Source organism: Chelmon rostratus, chromosome 12 (genome assembly GCF_017976325.1).
Source record: "Chelmon rostratus isolate fCheRos1 chromosome 12, fCheRos1.pri, whole genome shotgun sequence".
Classification (NCBI taxonomy): Eukaryota; Metazoa; Chordata; class Actinopteri; order Chaetodontiformes; family Chaetodontidae; genus Chelmon; species Chelmon rostratus.
The window spans coordinates 26,529,178-26,548,728 of NC_055669.1; the positions used below are offsets into that span (position 1 = coordinate 26,529,178).

The 19,551-nt window shown below is 46.1% G+C and overlaps 1 protein-coding gene across 4 annotated transcripts in view; it reads right to left on the bottom strand.

Annotated features, from left to right (window-relative positions):
• The window catches only part of rasal2 (RAS protein activator like 2), a 72,519-nt gene that overhangs the window by 6,344 nt on the left and 46,624 nt on the right, over nt 1-19,551 (bottom strand). For 3 of the 4 annotated variants that reach the window (XM_041948493.1, XM_041948491.1, XM_041948494.1), the window contains 9 exons: nt 17,110-17,222; nt 10,707-10,860; nt 10,125-10,223; nt 9,207-9,761; nt 8,002-8,146; nt 4,954-5,098; nt 1,796-2,035; nt 1,192-1,393; nt 48-247 (listed from right to left, as the gene is read on the bottom strand). In XM_041948493.1, the coding sequence (XP_041804427.1) occupies nt 48-247; nt 1,192-1,393; nt 1,796-2,035; nt 4,954-5,098; nt 8,002-8,146; nt 9,207-9,761; nt 10,125-10,223; nt 10,707-10,860; nt 17,110-17,222 (1,853 nt within the window). The remainder of the gene's footprint in view (nt 1-47; nt 248-1,191; nt 1,394-1,795; nt 2,036-4,953; nt 5,099-8,001; nt 8,147-9,206; nt 9,762-10,124; nt 10,224-10,706; nt 10,861-17,109; nt 17,223-19,551) is intronic. The other variant, XM_041948492.1, reaches the window with a different exon arrangement.

Below are 19,551 nucleotides of genomic sequence, written 5' to 3' on the forward strand. Positions count from 1 at the left end.
ACACAGACAAACCTCTGACGATTCTGATCTGTGAGCTGATTGGTTACCTGTCGGCGGGGTCCTCAAAGATTCGCTGTAACCCTGACGACAGGCTGCCGCTGATGTTGTGGGCGGAGCTGTGGTCCTGGAAACGTCGCAGCTGCTGCTGGACGGGGGTTGGAGCGGCCAGACAGCGAGAGATGTCTCCCAGAATCCTCGGCAGCGGGCCCAGCTTCGCTACGGTGGCCTGCAGGAAGGAATTTTCACCCTGGAGTCGCCACGTGTGTGTGTGTGTGTGGATGTGTGTGTGTGTGTGTGTGTGTGGATGTGTGTGTGTGTGTGTGTGTGTGTGTGTGTGTGTGTGTGTGTGTGCGTGGGTGGATGTGTGTGTGGGTGGTTGGAATGGAAGCACCAGGATGCGGTGGTGGTGGTGGGAGAGCGAAACCAACATGGTGGCAACAGAGAGAGTCGGCCAGACAGGAAGTGAACAGAAGGAGGAGGAGGAGGAGAAAAACATGAGGGAAACTTAATGGAAACAAAAATCAAACCGACTAGAACAACATGCTTCTACTGAGCAGAACCACGTCAAACACAGCAGAGCCATGCTGAGCCTGAGCTCCGACAGGTGAGACAGGTGAGACAGGTGAGACACGGCGCAGCCGGGGGGAGGTGGAGGGTGAGAGGACAGGCTGGGGGAGGTCAGGCCATGCCGTGAAGCCACGCAGCGTTAATGTGGTTAAATGAACTGAGGTGACCTTTGCTCCTGATGTTCAATCATGTTACATCAGCAGATATTTACATCACACACACACACACACACACGCACACACACGCACACGCACACACACACACACACACACTCCACCACTGATCACTGATCAATAACTGAACAGTTCACCTGTTCATGGGGCTGATGTTTCCGTGTGTGTGTGTATCTATACGATGTGTTTAAGTGTCCGAACCTGTGGCAGTGATGTGATGTGCTGACTAAAATCAGAATATCTGATGTGAACCTGAAGGCATCACGATGTGAGCTCAGGTGTTCCAGCATCAGTGACAGCAGACTGAGACTGAAATTTATTAACCTACTTTTGTGACCAATATTGAGTCATTACACCAAAAAAAACATCTGTATCACACACACACACACACACACACACACACACACACACACACACACACACAAACACACACACACTCTGATGTCGGTACCTTGTCGAGCTGAGAGACGACCTCCCACAGCAGAGCGTGCAGGACGGACAGCTCGCGGCCGAGGTCGATGTAACCCTCGAAGCCCGGCGTGTTGGACAGAGTCTCCGGGTTGGAGATCTCCGACAGGAAACGCATCATCCCCGCCCACTCGTGCTCCAGGAAGTCGTTCATAAAGGCCATGTACTCCTCTTTGTTTCCAAACCTGCGGACGAGACAGGGACGTCTCCAAACTCGGTTCAGGTGTTTATCGGATCCACGTCCGCTGCTACCAAGGAGCTAACTGTTCTACCTGACGTCCACATAAACACACCCCCAGAAACACATCCTGGAACCGCCCACACTAAATCACATGACCTCAACCCAGGCGCCCTCACATCCACCCAGAAACAGACACGACACGACTCTGTCGAGCCTTTCCCGCCTTAACAACACGACTGGACCAGGTGACACCTGAACGCCCCACCTCAGGCGCCTGCTTCAAAGCTTCAACGCCATCTTTTTTCAGTGCGTTCATCTTCCTGCTGTGTTTATCGTGTAAAGTGCGTGAAAACACCTGAGCCCCTTCAGGAGAGCGGGCGGCCACCGAACACCTGCAGATACTCACTTGGTGAAGTTGGCGAGGTTCTGGATGACTTTAGCGATGAGCGTGAGCGTGCGCGACGTGCGGTCGTCCGGATATTCCTGCATCAGGTTGAAGAGCGACGGCGACATGATGGCGGGGCAGAGGAAGCGCAGGAACAGCGAGGCGCTGATCAGACGCTTGCTGATGTCCTGCTGGTGGCCGCGGGCGACGCACTGCTGCTTCCACGACGCGAACACTTCCTTCAGCTCCCGAGGAAACACGCTGAGGAGACAGGAAGGAAGCAGAAGGGAAGGCTCAGGCTTCAGACGACACACTTCATGACCTCTGAGTCTTTCAATCAGCTCAAAGAGATTAACGACATTTCTGCTGCGTCCCCGTCCTCACTGCAGGCCTCGAAACCAGATGTGGAGCCACTTCTTCTGGTTTCTGGCTTAAAATGTGTCTCAGACACGCGGAGACATCCTCCTTCACTGAGCCCCGACAGCACAGCGAACGCCTTCACTGAAATCAGCCAATCAGAAGTCTAAACCCCCTCAAAACATCTTAATTTGAAAAGCCTTTACTTAAAGCTGCAGTAGAGTTTAAGGGCTTTCGGGACTTTTCTCCTTAATATTCACGTGAATGTGAGATTTTGACAATTAAGGTGTTTTTAAGGGATTTTGGTTTGTGTTCAGATGCTAATTAATGAGATTTTAAGGGATTTTTATTCAGCGTTCATGTATTTAAGTCTGTTTACTTTCACACAGTTAATGGAAACACTAATGGACTGGAATATTTTGAGTCTTTTAAATGAGTCATCACACCTTGTATTAGTGTTAAAAGGAACCACATTTTCCAGGAGTTCAGCCCTAATTTAAGATTAATTAATATCTAAAACTAATAATATATCATAAAAAAATTAACTACACAAATTAAGGGCTTTAAAAAACTAGATAGAAAAAACAAAACAGAGAAACAGAATTTCGGTCTTCCCTGAATTTTCCTCTTGAAGTATAAATTATGGGATGTCTTTAAAGCAAAATGAGTCAGTTTTAAGGGATTTTGGTTATAATTCATAAAAATACTTTAATACATGTATATTGCAATTCTTGAATTTATCCTTTAGTCACCCCTAAAATACCATTAAACACCATAATTACTTCTTGATTAAAGGGTGTGTTGATGGAACTTTAAGGTAAAACCTTCCATAACATTTTTAAGGCTTTTTGTGTCAACAGCTTCCAGAAAGCAGAAAAAGCCACGTGAGTCTTTGAACGCGTCACGGTCGGACAGATCCTCAGTGGTCGTTTCTCCACGATTCTTATTCATTTATCAGTTATCTGATTAGTTGATCACCGTGACGCTTCACTGCCGAGTCAACCAATCGAATCGACGTGTTAACTGATGGTGACTGACTCAGCGGCGACACGAGTCAACACGCCGCAGGGAAGAATCAGCTCCGGTTAACGGGTTCGTTAGCAGAATGGCAGCATCGGCTAAACACAGGAGGATGACGGAGAATCTAAAACGATGACTCCGTCCTGTGGTTGCCTCTTTCTGGCAGCAGGGGGCAGAGTTTAGCAGCATCACTCTGAGGTGCAGAATATGAATAAATGAGATTAAAGGTCCAGTGTTTTGGCTTTAGTGCCATCTAGTGGAGACTGAACCAACCCACATCCTTAGTTTCAGGTGATTGCACACTAATGAACTCATACTTTAAATAAGAATCGTTTTCTGACAAACCAATGAGAGGCTGAATTCACATTTTCTCCAAACATGCTGATGGTGCACAGACTGAGGCTGACGATGATACGAATATGAACCCATATTTGAACATTTACTGACATATAAGCCGACAGTGTTTAGTTTAACATGAAAAATACTCTTGTTATGATATTTTCTATTTATTTGATCCTCTTTTTTTACTGTAATGGTCATTTAATGTTTATAGAATTTGTCTTTGTTACGTGAGTTCTGATGAAACTACACTGAAAATGTAAATATATCGTAAAATGTTTATGTGTATACTTGTTACTTTAGTAATGAAGATTTTTACACACAAACATATGAAGTACAGTTTAAACAATAATCGATTAATCAATTAATAATCAACTCTTCTGATAACGGCTGGAAGAACATTTGATGGTTCAGCTTCTCAAATGTTTCATTTGCTTCACCTCAACCAGCTTCAACAGTAAATCCTGCTTTGACACGAAGACTGAGACACAGTAATCTGATGAGATCAGATAGAACAGATAGAACAGGAGAACAGATAGAACAGGAGAACAGATAGAACAGGAGAACAGGAGAACAGATAGAACAGGAGAACAGGAGAACAGATAGAACAGATAGAACAGGAGAACAGATAGAACAGGAGAACAGATAGAACAGTAGATCAGACAGAACAGGAGAACAGATAGAACAATAGAACAGGAGAACAGATAGAACAATAGAACAGATAGAACAGATAGAACAGGAGAACAGATAGAACAGATAGAACAGGAGAACAGATAGAACAGATAGAACAGTAGATCAGACAGAACAGGAGAACAGATAGAACAATAGAACAGGAGAACAGATAGAACAGATAGAACAGGAGAACAGATAGAACAGGAGAACAGATAGAACAGATAGAACAGATAGAACAGGAGAACAGGAGAACAGATAGAACAGATAGAACAGATAGAACAGTAGATCAGACAGAACAGGAGAACAGATAGAACAGATAGAACAGCAGAACAGTAGATCAGATAGAACAGATAGAACAGATAGAACAGATAGAACAGGAGAACAGATAGAACAGGAGAACAGGAGAACAGATAGAACAGATAGAACAGATAGAACAGGAGAACAGATAGAACAGATAGAACAGATAGAACAGTAGATCAGACAGAACAGGAGAACAGATAGAACAGATAGAACAGTCACAGGGACGTTTTACTGCACTCAGTACTTTGACTTTCATACTTCATGTACATTTACTGATTATACTGACAGACTTTTACTGAATTTCCAATGCAGGACTTTAACTTGTACCAGAGTATTTATACAGTGAGTATTAATACTTTTACTGAAGTAAAGGATCTGAATACTTCCTCCATCACAGTCACATTCAGTGTGTACTTCAGCGTGTACTTCAGCGTGTACTTCAGTGTGTACTTCAGCGTGTACTTCAGCGTGTACTCAGACTGCAGTTGTACCAGTAGGAGTTGATGATCTTGCAGAACGCCAGCTCGCAGCACATCTTCAGGTTACTCTGGTGTTCGGCCAGATCACCTCCGGAGCATCGGCTGGGGTCCACCTCGCAGTTCTCGTCCGACTCGTACAGAGCCTTGATGAACTCGCCTGGTGACGGACAGACGGACAGACTCAACACAAACACCGGCCGAGTCACAGAGACTTTATGAACGTCCTAAATGATTGGTCATTTTGTGTTTCCAGAATGATTGATGATCAGTGAAATGATTCATTATTGATTGCTGATAAGTTCTGACTGACTAATTGTTGTTACAGTGAAGTGACACACAGACAAAAGGAGATTTAAAGGTACGATGTGTAAGAACTGGTCACCTGTCAAAGGTTAATCAGCTACCTGCTGCTCGCTGTGCTCTCAGCTGTAGCTTCGTTTGGCTGTAGCTACTCGCTGCCGTTAGCTAGTTAGCTCGGTTCTGTTAGCTGACTGGTTCTGCCCTGACAGAGAGCTCGGAGCTCGGAGTTCACTGGGATGCAGCCTCCCAGTGAACACGACCGGACCAGGACCGAACACAGTCCCCAAACCGAAGGAGCCCAGTGTGGCGACAGGGACCAGGACCGGGACTCTGACTCCAGCACCGGGTCGATGAGTTTTATTCCGTTTCTGTCGAGTTTGCATTATTAAACTCATCTTGGTTTAATAAAATGGAGAAAGTTGAATTCAGAAGGTGCACAGTTGTATTTTTCTGTTTAATAATGAAAACAGGTGGAAGAATATTTCCTTTCTTTACATTTTGTGAGTTTATTTGTGAAGAGTCGCCCCTTCAGGCACAAAGTGGTACTACAAGACAGGACGGGCTGCAGCTAGCTGCTAGCTGCTAGCATGCTAACTTCAGTAGATATCTCTGCAGCACAGCACACAGACGTGTTCCTTCTTCACGATCACAGGTTTATTCAGTTCTTGAATGTTTTAAACTAAAACTCTGGCCTCATCTTACACTGAACGTTAATGTTCATCACTAATATTAATTTCTGTATTCCAGATAATGTTTCTGCTGAAGTTTTCAGATGATAAACACTGATATCTGTTAGGTGCTGAAGATGACCCTGGTCTTCATCAGTATTGTACAAATCATCATTATTAATCCAAAGAAGAATCAAGAAATCACTGTTGGTCTTGCAGTGAACTGATGTCATCCACCATCACCTTTCAGAGCAGCGATCACATCAGACCTGCTCCAACAACGCTTCCTGTCTGAGCAGACTGAAGTGATCTGGAGCCAACACAGATCCTGTGACTGCTTTTCCTCCCATGATGCAGAGTGTTCTGCAGTGTGGAGTCACTGAGGGCCCTGCAGGCCCTGCAGGCCCTGCGGGATGCAGCTGCCATGAAGGGCTGCAGGTGGTCTGCAGCCATGTTTAGGTGGGCGGCACGACTCAGAGTAACATCCACATGAACACAGATGATCACCTGTCACTGGCTCTGACACATTATACAGCCAAACCAAACCAATCAGGACTGAGACTTTCTAGAAGGTCTGCTGAGTCATCGTTTCTTTCTGATTATTAACAACAGGGACACACTGAGTGGACACACTGTTCATCTATTCATGTACAATCACTGTGTGAAATCAGCTAAAACCTCATGTTGACGTTGGAAACAGCAGAAAATAAATCCTCCTCCCTTCAGCTGCGTGAAAACTGAGTCAATTCCATCTGCAGATCAAAGAGGAAACATGTGGCTGAAAGCTCCTGGAAAGGCCAGTAAGTAGGCCTTGAGTTCAGATTACTGTGTCACACTAACATGTGTTCACATGAATAACACTGAAACATGTTTGTCAATGATCATTATTGGAGCAGGTCTGTGCAGCTTTCAACCAGCAGAGAAACTGGATTTTACAGTTTTTACAGACACGTCATGAAGTTTTAACGAGTCCTCAGCTGACTGCGACTGGAGCCGATGATCAGCAGCAACACGACATCGATCACTGCAGCAGCTGAATATGTACGACAATAACTTACCTGAAAACCCTGCAGAGGACTCACGTTACCTAACACACCGCAGGAAGTCGTTCTTCATCTATCATCATCTATTTTCAGACGTGAACCTATAAATATTTTAACGTGGGTGAAATTATTTGTGTTTTTGAACTCGGGCCGACTGTCTTTGTGCTAATAATAGTTTGCTGATGTTTATCGGTTGGTGATGACAGCAGGTCTCATGGGTCTCTAACAGTTCTGCTTCTGTCACATTCAGCACAGTTTCTGAACTATTTTAGGATTTTTTATGACTCTGAAATGTTTTAGAACATACAAACTGAGCAGTGCTCTAATTTTAGCATTCAGAAGTCCATAAAGAATTTCTGCCATTTTAATGTAATTCAGGATGGACGTGATGCTGCAGACAAACGTCCAACGTCACAGTTTATCTGAGTGAAAGACAATTACACCGCGGTGGGAGCAAGAATTGATAATTGATTGACACTCAGTGAGTGAAATCAATAACTTGTTTTGTGCTCCAATTACAGGTAGGATGAGGAACATGAGGAACTGGATTTCTGTCCTCTTCATCCTATTTGAGTGATCTGTGTTTTTAATCCTGAGATTCAGCTTTTTCCACATGGAATATCTGAAGAAAAGTCTTGAAAAAAGTCGGTTTTAGTTTGTGTGTTTTGAAAGACGTTTTGTAGGTGTGTATGCAGGTGTGTGTACAGGTGTGTGTACAGGTATGTATGCAGGTGTGTGTGCAGGTGTGTACAGGTGTGTACAGGTGTGTGTACAGGTGTGTGTACAGGTGTGTACAGGTGTGTGTACAGGTGTGTGTACAGGTGTGTGTACAGGTATGTATGCAGGTGTGTACAGGTGTGTACAGGTGTGTGTGCAGGTGTGTACAGGTGTGTAAAGGTGTGTGTGCAGGTGTGTACAGGTGTGTGTACAGGTGTGTGTACAGGTGTGTATGCAGGTGTGTGTACAGGTGTGTGTACAGGTGTGTATGCAGGTGTGTGTACAGGTGTGTGTACAGGTGTGTGTACAGGTGTGTATGGGCTGAGACTCACCAAGTGCGTCGTGCAGGTATTTCTGTCCCACCAGCTTCAGGTATTCCTCGATAGCTTTGGTAGCCAGCGTGTTCTCCCTGAATATCAGGACGTCGTGGTCGGCACAGCGGTCCACCTCTGACATCACCAGGTCTGTGAGGAAGTCCTGAGGAGGAAGAGGAGGAAGAGGAAGGGGACATGATGAGTGTGTGGGCAGCTCTGTGATCAGTCTCACATTGGAGCTGATTCACGGAGTATTTATCATATATCTGAAGACATTTTCACAAAGCTGCTGAGAGACACTTTGGACTGATGAGAAGAGGCGGGGTCGACCCTGTTGCTATGGATGTTTCCTCACTGTGTCCACAGTGATTGGCTAATGGGTGGAGGGACAGACGGGGGGACAGACGGAGGGACGCATGGATAGATTTTGTTAACACATATTTCAGAAAGTGTCGCAGAGGCTGCTCAGGACTCATACGATAGAAATAGTGATGAAGAAACTGGTGGAACAGCAGCACTAACACACCTGTACCTGTCCGTAGTTCTATGTCATAGTTAAAAATGAACACTTGAACTGTTGAACTAAATGAGATCTGAAGATCAGTTTTAGTTTGATTAAACATTTTGACAAATAATCAATTCAATTTAAAGTTCATCAGCGCTGCAGACTGCATGTTTCCATCTTTGTTGAGCTAATTGGACCTTTATTACCTCACCCTCCTTTAAAAAGTGCTTGTTTAAGTTGATCATCTTCATTAGTTGCAGCAGCTGACTGACTGTGATCAGGTGTCAGTGACTCGGGAGTGAGGAGTCAGTGATTGAGATTAATCATAGCTGGGAAAAAATATGTATCAAACATAATGTAATAAACAAATGTATCAAAATGCCTTTAAGAGTTCAACATTTTTGGAAATGGTTATTAGCTTCTTCGTCTTCTTCTTCCTCGTCTTCTTGCCAAGGGTTGGTTAGGAAGATTAATACTACTCTCATGTCTGCACAGTAAATGTGAAGTAGATTTTTCTTTGCCTTTGGAGAGCAGCTAGCCCCCTGTTTCCAGTCTTTATGCTAAGCTAAGCTAAGCTAACGCTCTGCTGGCTGTAGCAGACACGAGAGTGACATCGAGCTGAGAGTCTAACTCTAATAATAAAAGCGATTAAGTATATTTCCAAAAATGTGGAACTGTTCTCTGACGGCAGGTCTGTGATTGGCTGCTGAGATCTGACCTTTGCCCTCCCGGTGCTCTGCAGGATGTGGACGAGAGCGCAGGCCATCTCCTCCTTGTTCTTGACGCTGATGACGGGCTCCAGCACCGAGCACAGCATGGTGTAGTTGTTGGTGACGAACTCTGCGAACTCCTTGTACTGCTCCATGGGCAGGATGGAGATGGTCTGGAAGCGGGACTTGATGCGGATCGACGGACCTCCTCCTTTGGCCTTGCTGGTGGTGGGCGTGCTGACCGGGTACCACTTCTCCACAAACTGCCTGCCCGTCACGCCCGACACCGGGATGTTGACCAGGCCCACGTAGTTGTTCTTGTCCTTCTTCTTCTTCTTGTCCACGTCGCGGTAGATGTGCACGGTGATGCTGTGCATGGCGGGCAGGCTGGAGAAGTCGAAGTACTCGCCCCAGAACAGGCTGTCGTGGCGAGTCTTGCTGGTGGTCCGGGCGTACAGGACGTCATCCAGACACAGCTCGCAGAAGTATTTCTTCTTAGGCGGCAGGTCTTTGGCTTCAATGATCCACAGTCGCAGCAGGTTCTCTGCACGCCGACAGTTGTCCTGGAAACACCAACGCCCTCAGTTAAAACATTTAAACCACTTTTTAAGAACAAAGACCTCGAGCACAGGCTAGTTCTTCCCCCAAAAAAATACCCAGATGCTATTTATCTGAACTTTTAACATCCGATTCATAATAATGGAAGTGGAACACCACAGAATACCACATTTAGAACTGATGCTTGACCTGACGCAGCATCACAAACCTACAGCCACAAGTGTCGTTAGTAAAGTCATGTGTGATGATGTCACTGTCATGTGTGATGATGTCACTGCAGAGTTAAATGAGTATAAAGCAGCTGCAGACAACAGATACTGGAAGGATTCACTAATACTGCAGAGGCCCCAACAGTTTGCCTGTCTCACCTTGTTGGGCTGAATCGTCCTCCTCAGGTTTTCCATCCACTTGTCTCTCTCTGAGGCTGAAGTGCAGCTGAAACACTTGCTGCCACCTGAGTATGTCACCTGGCAGGTGAGAGAGAGAGAGAGAGAGAGAGAGAGGGAGAGGGAGAGAGAGAGAGAGAGAGAGAGAGAGAGACATCATGACATCTGACCTGCTGCTAAATTAAAATAACTAGCGACAGGGAGGCAGGGAGGCGGCTGATGTGAGAAGTGCGGTTCAGCTCCATATTTAACAAACTGCTGAAAGTGAACTTTTGTACTAAAGTATTAAATTCTCCTTATTTTGTGTTTTCAGTTGATCAACAACAGAAGTTTCTCTCAGTGTCTATTTGTGTCCACTCTCCTGGTTTTTTACATTATATGGACAAATAGAGCAGAATAAGTCCTTGTGTCTGATTGGCTATTCCACACAAACAAACACACTCACACACACACACGATTAATCATGTGATCAACACTTTGCTCTAAGCTGAAGACATTTTCTTTCTCCTCCAGTGGCTTTAAATGTCATTTGGATGAACTCAGTCCAGGTGTCTGTAGACTCACCTCGAAGCAGAACTCCTGTCCCAGGATGCTGCTGTGCAGAGGTTTGATGAACACGTCCTCCTCCATGCTCAGGTCCAGAGCCTCCACCGCACTGCCCGGGCTCAGCAAAGACTCATGGGAGGTTGACTCCTTCAGCTTGGGGAGCCCGCGAGATCTGGAAGACAAGAGGAAAAGGTAAATGTAAATGAATGGAAAGCAGGTTTAGTTGTTTTTTTTTTCCTTCGAAAGTCAAAGTTCTTAATAAAACCACGTCACCAGGGGGCGCTACTGAGCACAACAAGTGTGTTCAGATACCATGACAACGCCACAAGACTCATCAAACTTCCTCTGAGCGCTGGAGCTCGTCACCGCAGCGAAGCAGGAGAGCAGTAATACCTACGAAAAACAACCACAGAGCCAGGTGAGGGGAGTTCCCCAGAGCATCCCGCCTCCCGGACTCCCCCCTGCTCCCACCGTCCTCCCACCTCGACCTGCAGCCGACAGCGGCAGCTCGGTGCACGCCGACGCCTCCGAGCAGAGCGTCGCCTTTATGAAGCTCCTCCGTGCTCCGGCAGGCGGTAAACAAGGTCCTGGGACGGCCAATCGCATCAGGCCTCTGGGAGCGTTTCCATAGCAACAACCTCCTCGGGGAGAGCGGGCGCTAGGCAGCAGAGCGTGACGCAGCGAGGAGCAAGGCAGGCGTTTAACTACAGACCAGTCTCGGGGGGGACAGACGGAGCTGTCGGAGGTTAATGAGAGGAGGTCAACGGACAGAGAATTAATGACCAACTGCAGCTTTTTCAGCAGCAGAAGAAGAAACTTTTCAAAATAAGGACAACACAGATTTCCCATCGTTATCAAACTCTTCAGTTATTTCTCTGAATATATTTCAACTTTGAAGCTTTTCAACTTCAACATCATCTGCTGTGGAATAAACACACGCTGTTCACAACACTTTTGTCTTGAAATCAGGACATTTACTCCTAACAAAGAGTTTTATTTTCACTATTATTACTATTTCTATATACTGAAACCTTCTTCTCTGTTTGTGTGTGTGTTTTACTCATGTTGTGGGGACATAAACATGTTTACAGTCACATTGTGGGGACCCGCTTTCCTTTTGGGGACAAAACAACAGGTCAGCGTAAATCATTCAATTTTAAGGTGAAGATGGAGGGAATGTGTCCCCACAGGGATAGTGAGACGAATGTGTGTGTGTGTGTGTGTGTGTGTGTGTGTGTGTGCGTGTGTGTGCGTGCGTGCGTGTAATCCTCCTGCTGTGTCAGATGAGTTACGTAAACCTGGATTAGTGGGTTGAGATCAACACTGATGCTGTGACAACATCAGGCTTCTTCCACTGACGACTGTAAATACATCAACCAATCAGATCTGCTGGAGGAAAGTAACTAAGTACATTTACTCTAGTACTGTACTTTTTTGAGATATTTGTATCTATTTACCTTTCATGACACTTTCTACTTCCACTTCACCACGTTTGTCTGACAGCTTCCATTACTTTGCAGATTAGGGTTTTTACAACCCCTCAGACTGATCTGGTGACTCTTTGTAGGGGCTCGACCCCCGAGGTCGGGCCCCGCTGGCCTAAACTAGAAAACTGTTTATGATGTAGCTGAAAGTAGACAATACTGCTGTACTTTTACTCCTTGAGGTAGTAAAGTCAGTACAGGATTGAAAACATCTCAAGACTTGATGATCCAAATGTTGCCCCGCCCACCACGACAATTCAAACCACATGATTGGACGTTGCTCACTCCTGGATTGATTGACAGGTCTGTTGATATTGCTGACGATGATGATCTATGAGTCCAAGTGTGCATATAACTGCCATCTAAACGGTCAAAACAAAACAGGGCTTTTGTCCTTAAAACACTTTACTCCCAGAATTCATAGCTGAGATCAGCATCACAGCAAGAACCAAAGAACAATACAAAACAAGTATGGAAGGTTTTTTCTATTGATCATGTGACATGGAGCTGCACCTCCTCATCCACTAAACACAGTAAATGTGTGTGTTCATGCAAATACTCGTCTGTCAGGACGAACTAAGTATGAACAACAGAAAACGCTCATCAACAGATGCAGAGTTTCAGGAAGGGCTGGTCTCCTGCATTAGTATGGAAACCTGACCCACCGAGCAGCCAGAGGAGGAAGCACTTAGCGCGCTCTGACCACACACACGTACACGCACACACACACACACACCACACACACACACACACACACACACACACACACACACACAGCTGATGTTTTAATATTCTGGATTCTTGTTAAAATGGAATCATTCAAAATATTTTCTCTGAGAAATGAAACCAAACTGATTCCAGAACAGCTGTGACGTCGTTTAAAAACATCAATAAAACAGAAGCTGATCCTCTCTGACAGAAACTGACCTGAAATCAGCACAAAGTCAACATATTTAATGTTCTTCCTCATCATCTTCATTGGTTTCTGTAAATATCTGCTGATTGTGAATCTGATGCAGCAACACGTTTCAAACACGTCGTGACAGGAGCAACAGAAGACTGGGAAAGATGTGGAACGCTCCAAACACACCTGTTTGGATCATTCCACAGGTAAACAGGCTGATTGATTGGAAATTGATTCTGGTTGATTCAGACTGTCTGGAATCAGGTTTGTTCTTCTGGAAGAAACATCTACATGAACATTTTGTTCATATCTCATATCTTCATGTTGCTGCTGCAGGTGTTTGTTATTTAATTATCATCAAAACTTCATGTAATTCTGACTTCATGTCCACCAACACAAGCAGACAGCAGGTCTGAGTGGATTCAAACTGAGCAAATATGAGTGGAATCCATCCGAAGGATCAATCATCCTCCTCTTGTTATACAATATATGGCCAATAGTATGTGGACGGCCCTGTTTAGTGTGCTGGGTCTGCTTTTCCTGATCTGTCTCGCTGCAACATGCAACAATACTCTATGATGTCTTTTACGTTAAATCTCAGTTTAACACCTGGACGTGACTGCAGGATGTATGACATCACACCTAGTTTGGAGCCAATCGTGGTTCAACATGAAACTTACATGTGTGAAGTGGAAATGAGTGATATCTGTACAACAAGGAGGAGACGTGATTTGTCAAGAGGTGACGGAACATTCTGTGGAAAAATCACACAAATTTTTATTTAAGTTAAGAGTATTTAATCACACACACACACACACACATACACTTCCTATCACACACTCTCCCTCTCACACACGCACACACACACACACTCTCTTACACACACGCACGCACGTGCGTGCACAAACACACACACACACACACACACACACACGTTATGCTAGAGAGCCACCGAAGCCTATCCATTAATAAAACTCCATTACCCATAAGTCATTCTGGCAACCCAGAATCTCTTTCCTGTTTCGACATGACGATGCCCACGTGCACAAAGCAGCTCCATAAAGAAACAGTTCTCCCAGTTTTCTTTACAAGACCCTGACCGGTCTGACCTGAACCCCATCCAACAGCAGCCAGACCACATCACCCACACCAGTGCTGGACCTGATGCTCAGCTGTCTGAATGTGATCAAATCCCCGCAGCAGGTTCAACATCAGACGAGTGGGGGCTGTTCGAGCACCAGCTAACCCCAACTCACAACTAGTTTATCCATCAGAGCAGCAGCATCTCACCCCAAACACAACAGATCTGCCAGAGAGCTGACGGGAAGCAAACTGCACCGTCTCCACCGACAGACAGACAGACAGACAGACAGACACACACACACACACACACACACAGACACACACACACACACACACACACACACACACACACACACAGTCCTACCTGAACCTCAGAGTTTTGGACAGCTGAGCTCTTCGAGCTCTCCGGAGGAGAGAAGACGAACCGTCCATCAGGAGTCAGAGCTCAGAGCTGACTGAACTAGAGAGGCTGTGTGTGTGTGTGTGTGTGTGTGTGTGTGTGTGTGTGTGTAAAGCATTATCCTGCTGTCCAGCTGGCTGACATTCTGTCGACTATAAAGCTGCACACTCACTCTTACTGCACCATCATACTCGACACATGTGACCAGAGGCGACGCAGCAGGCCGTCACTTCACCATCATAACTGCTAACATACCATAATATTCATGACACTGTGACATGTTGGCAGTTTGGTTTGCTGGCCGTGGTTAAAAGCATCAGAAAACATGAAGACTTCAAGGCTGGATTTTAATTTCAGTCACATCAACTAGAGGAGAGCAGCTGAGGCATCAATCAGGGATCCATCACTGATCAGGGCGCCTGAGACTGAAACTGGTCCAGGAAGGACTGCTGGATTCATTTAGTTCACTCAGGTGTTCCAGGTGGTGTGGGAACACTCAAAGAGCCGGTCTGACACTTTTCATTAACAATCCCAGAACAGAAGAGTGAAAACTGAAGAGCAGCAGAGACGACTGCAGGGAGACAGGAGAGCCAGCCTTCCAGTAAAACCACCTCCAGTCAGTGCTGGGAAGGCTGGGTGGGTTAATGGAGGGAGGAAGAGGAGGAAGAGGAGGAAGAGGAGGAAGAGGAGGAAGAGGAGGAAGAGGAGAATCCCACAAGCTCCTAAAAACAGAGGAGCAAGAGGAGCAGAGAAATAAATAAATCCTCCACACTTCAGTTTAACTTCTTCACTGATATCTGACAGAGAGACAGACTGAGAGACAGACTGAGAGACAAAGAGACAGACAGACAGAGAGACAGACAGAGAGAGAGAGAGACTGAGAGACAAAGAGACAGACAGACAGAGAGACAGACAGACAGAGAGACTGAGAGACAGACTGAGAGACAAAGAGACAGACAGACAGAGAGACAGACAGAGAGAGAGAGAGACTGAGAGACAAAGAGACAGACAGACAGAGAGACAGACAGAGAGACAGACTGAGAGACAAAGAGACAGACAGACAGAGAGACAGACAGAGAGAGAGAGAGACTGAGAGACAAAGAGACAGACAGACAGAGAGAGAGAGAGACAGAGACAGACAGACAGACAGACAGACAGACAGACAGACAGAGACAGAGACAAAGAGACAGACAGACAGACAGACAGACAAACTGAGACTGAGAGACAGACAGACAGAGAGAGACAGACAGACAGACAGACAGACAGAAAAAAAAGAGAGACTGAGAGACAGACTGAGAGACAGAATGAGAGACAAAGAGACAGACAGACAGAGAGACAGCCAGAGAGAGAGAGAGACAGACAGACAGACAGACAGACAGACAGACAGAGACAGAGAGACAGAGAGACAAACTGAGACAGAGAGACAGACAGAGACAGAGAGAGAGAGAGACAGACAGAGAGAGAGACAGACAGACAGAGAGAGAGACAGAGACAGAGAGAGAGACAGACAGACAGACAGAGAGACAGACAGAGAGAGAGAGAGATACAGACAGATAGAGAGAGAGACAGACAGACAGAGAGAGAGACACAGACAGACAGACAGACAGACAGACAGACAGGGAGCTTGATTAACAGAGGGACCAGAGACAGGATGAGCAGAACCAGAACAGGAAATTGAGTTTAGTATCAGAGCTGCTGCTCAGTGTCACTGAACAACAACATGAACAACATGATGAACATGACCAAACTCTGCAGCTTCTGTCACCGCACAGAAAACACCCCCATGAAGGCCTCACACGTGGACCCACTGAACCTGGAGCAGCCCTCAGAACAGATCCTGACAGATCTCAGGAGGTCCCACATGGACGGTTTGGATTATTTCACACACGAGTGATTTCTGTCTGTGGGTGGAGCTCAGTCGCAGATCAGGACTTTGTCATGTGGATTATTCTGTTTGTGTGTTACAGTCAACAAATCCCACATGCAGAGCCAAACCAGCTGCGTGTCAGTCCGCCTCTCAGAGAGGTCTGACTTCCTGTCTGTGGCTGTCCGTCGGTTCCTACTGAAGTCAGACATCTTTACAAACACCTCACAAATACTTGGTTTCACGTTTAAAAAGTCTCATTAACAGGTGGAAATGGTGCATCTGTCGGGGACTATTTTCAGCTGCGGATTAATCCTCATCTGGTGTTCCAGTGAGTGTTTGAGGCAGCAGGACGGTGTGTGAGGGACGGAGTGATGGAGCTCTGCAGCACAGAGGAAGCAGATCAAACCTCAACAACTACGTCCACTTCACTCAGCGTTTACAGGACATTTCACTGACTGATGGCAGGTGAGATCACTCTCACACTCTTTGATTTTAGCTCCTGACCGTAAACACCAGACTGACGAACACTCCGATCAGACGTCAAGAACAAATCCAAACTGTCTCCACAGACCTGATGTGCATCAAATCATCTCTTTTCACACAGCCGGCAGCCATCAGCCGCTCGGCTCCTCCGTCAGGCGTCCACGATCGTTTGAAGAGTTTTATCAGGAGGAAGCGGTTACCTGTCAGCATCAGCAGGCCGGAGCGAGGGCAGTCTGAAGCTGGTGTTTCTGTCCAGTTTGGTCTGACTCTTCGTCCTCTTGATGGAGCCTTTGAGGCGTTTACTGAAAAACCCCTGAAATATAAAAAAAAGAGGACAAGATCAGAATCTGTCCTCCAGGAGACGAACAGAGTCAACAGGGAGGAGGGTCAGTGTGGACACATCATTCACAGACACTTCAGAAGGTTGTCTGGTACAGGTGGAGTGAAAGGAGGGGATGAGGAAGAGGAGAGCTGCAGAGTGTAACATCAGCAGTCGGAGGAAGGTTTTACCACTTCACAGCTGGGACACTTCAATCCACATCTGCTCAGTTCAACATCGTGAGCTGCAGTCACAGTCGATTCATTAATTAGTCAGAGTCGATTCATTAATTAGTCAGAGTCGATTCATTAATTAGTCAGAGTCGATTCATTAATTAGTCAGCTGACAGAAAATTATTTTTCTTTTAAATCAAGAAGCAAAATGAAAAAACATTGATGGTTCCAGGTCGTCAACAACCAGCTTCTTTTCCTCGTCTTGTCTAATTTTATAGCACACTGAATATTTGAGCTGCTGATGACGTCACCTGGGCTCCAAACAGTGAACTCATTCATCAGAAACATAATCTGCAGATTACGTGTTTTATTTTTTATTTTCTGTAACATTCACTGACACACATGGGTCACCCGCTGACCAATCAGAGCACATGTGCCCAGAGACATTCGTCTCTCATCAGCAGTTTGTGAGAGGAGGAAACGTTCAGCTGCATTCAGGGCACTTGAACCCACGCTGAGCCCTGCAGGTGGTGCTGCAGCAGTTTGAACCAGAGCGCCTCCTTCAGGTCAGACACTGACATGTTTCACAGCAGACAGTTCAGGATGAGGCATCCCTAGATCAACTGATCACCTTAGCTGATGGAGGAACACGAACCAACGCGCAGTGTGGGCAGCTGGCGCTGGGGGGTCACCTGACCGGATGGCCACCTGACTGGATGGTCACCTGACCGGATGGTCACCTGACTGGATGGCCACCTGACCGGATGGTCACCTGACTGGATGGTCACCTGACTGGATGGTCACCTGACCGGATGGCCACCTGACTGAATGGCCACCTGACTGGATGGCCACCTGACTCAGCTGATATTGATCCGACTCTGATCAAACCTTCAGCGTCTCTTCACCTATCAGATCCTCTGTAACAATAAGAACCCTGTGCAGAGCGGAGGAAGCGAGCGGCCTCATTTGCTGAGATATTTATATCCTCAACATCTCCGTCTCCCCCTCCTCACCCTCCTGTCCTCCCCCACAAACTCCCTTCAGGCTCATTGGCTCCCATTAATGCATCAGAATAAAGATCCATCCTGCCAGAAAGTTTAACACTGCAGAGGGAGCAACACTTCAAACACGTCCAAAATATCTCCTGCTGCCTGCACCATTCAGCTACAGCCTCCATCACTTTGCCAAACAGGTGATCGCAGCTATTGATCGTGATTATCGGTCTCCGTGGATTAGTGAGCGTTATGATCAGCGAGTGTCTCAGGCAGCGAGCAGAGGACTGACTGCTGGATGTATTTATGATCCTGTCATTACTTTGCTCTGACTTCCAGGCTGCGCCAACTCCCAGCATGCTCTCTGTCTGTATTTACTGTATGAAGAAAAATCCTCTGAAGTCTGACTGGAACTAAAAATACTCAGAGGACGACCTGAGCGCTGCCTGTGAAGCCTCGACACAAGCTCTGCGAGAAGTTACACTTCTGATTCATGACAGGAACGACGTCAGCATCGGAAGACATAAAACTCATGACGTCAATGATGACGAAGGGTAAGCTCTTCCTGTAGCTGAACTGAAGTTTGAGAAACAGCATCACGAGGTCACACCATGTGTTCTCAGGACGGCAGAACGAGTCAGAGCTGCAGCAAACGCTGCTTTACGAAACCGATGCATCCCTCGGCCTGTAAAATGTGCAGTTCGAGGCGAGATCGTGTAACTGCAGCGTCCGGCTGAGGATCTTTGATTCATCTCCGAGATGCTGTTTCCAGCTGGTTGCGTTTACTTCACTCAAAGCATGATGGGAACTGTAGTGGCCGAGGCTAAAAACATACGCAGCACATGATAAACACAGATAAGAAAACCAGTAGGAGTGACATCATCAGTTCACAATCAGTATACGTTTTGGAGTCTCTTCCGTCACCTCAGCACCACCTGATGGTATTTCAGAAATATTCTTCAGTATTTGGTCATTATCCCAGAAATACCATGAAATAAATACAAAAACATTTTTTAAATATTTGTATAATACTTCTGACTTGTGTTGTTATTCCTGTCAGAACGTCACCATGTAGATGTCAGATGTTAACATCAGTGTTGTTATTACTGATGGAAATGATGGACAGAGTGTGTGTGTGTGTGCGTGTGTGTGTGTGCG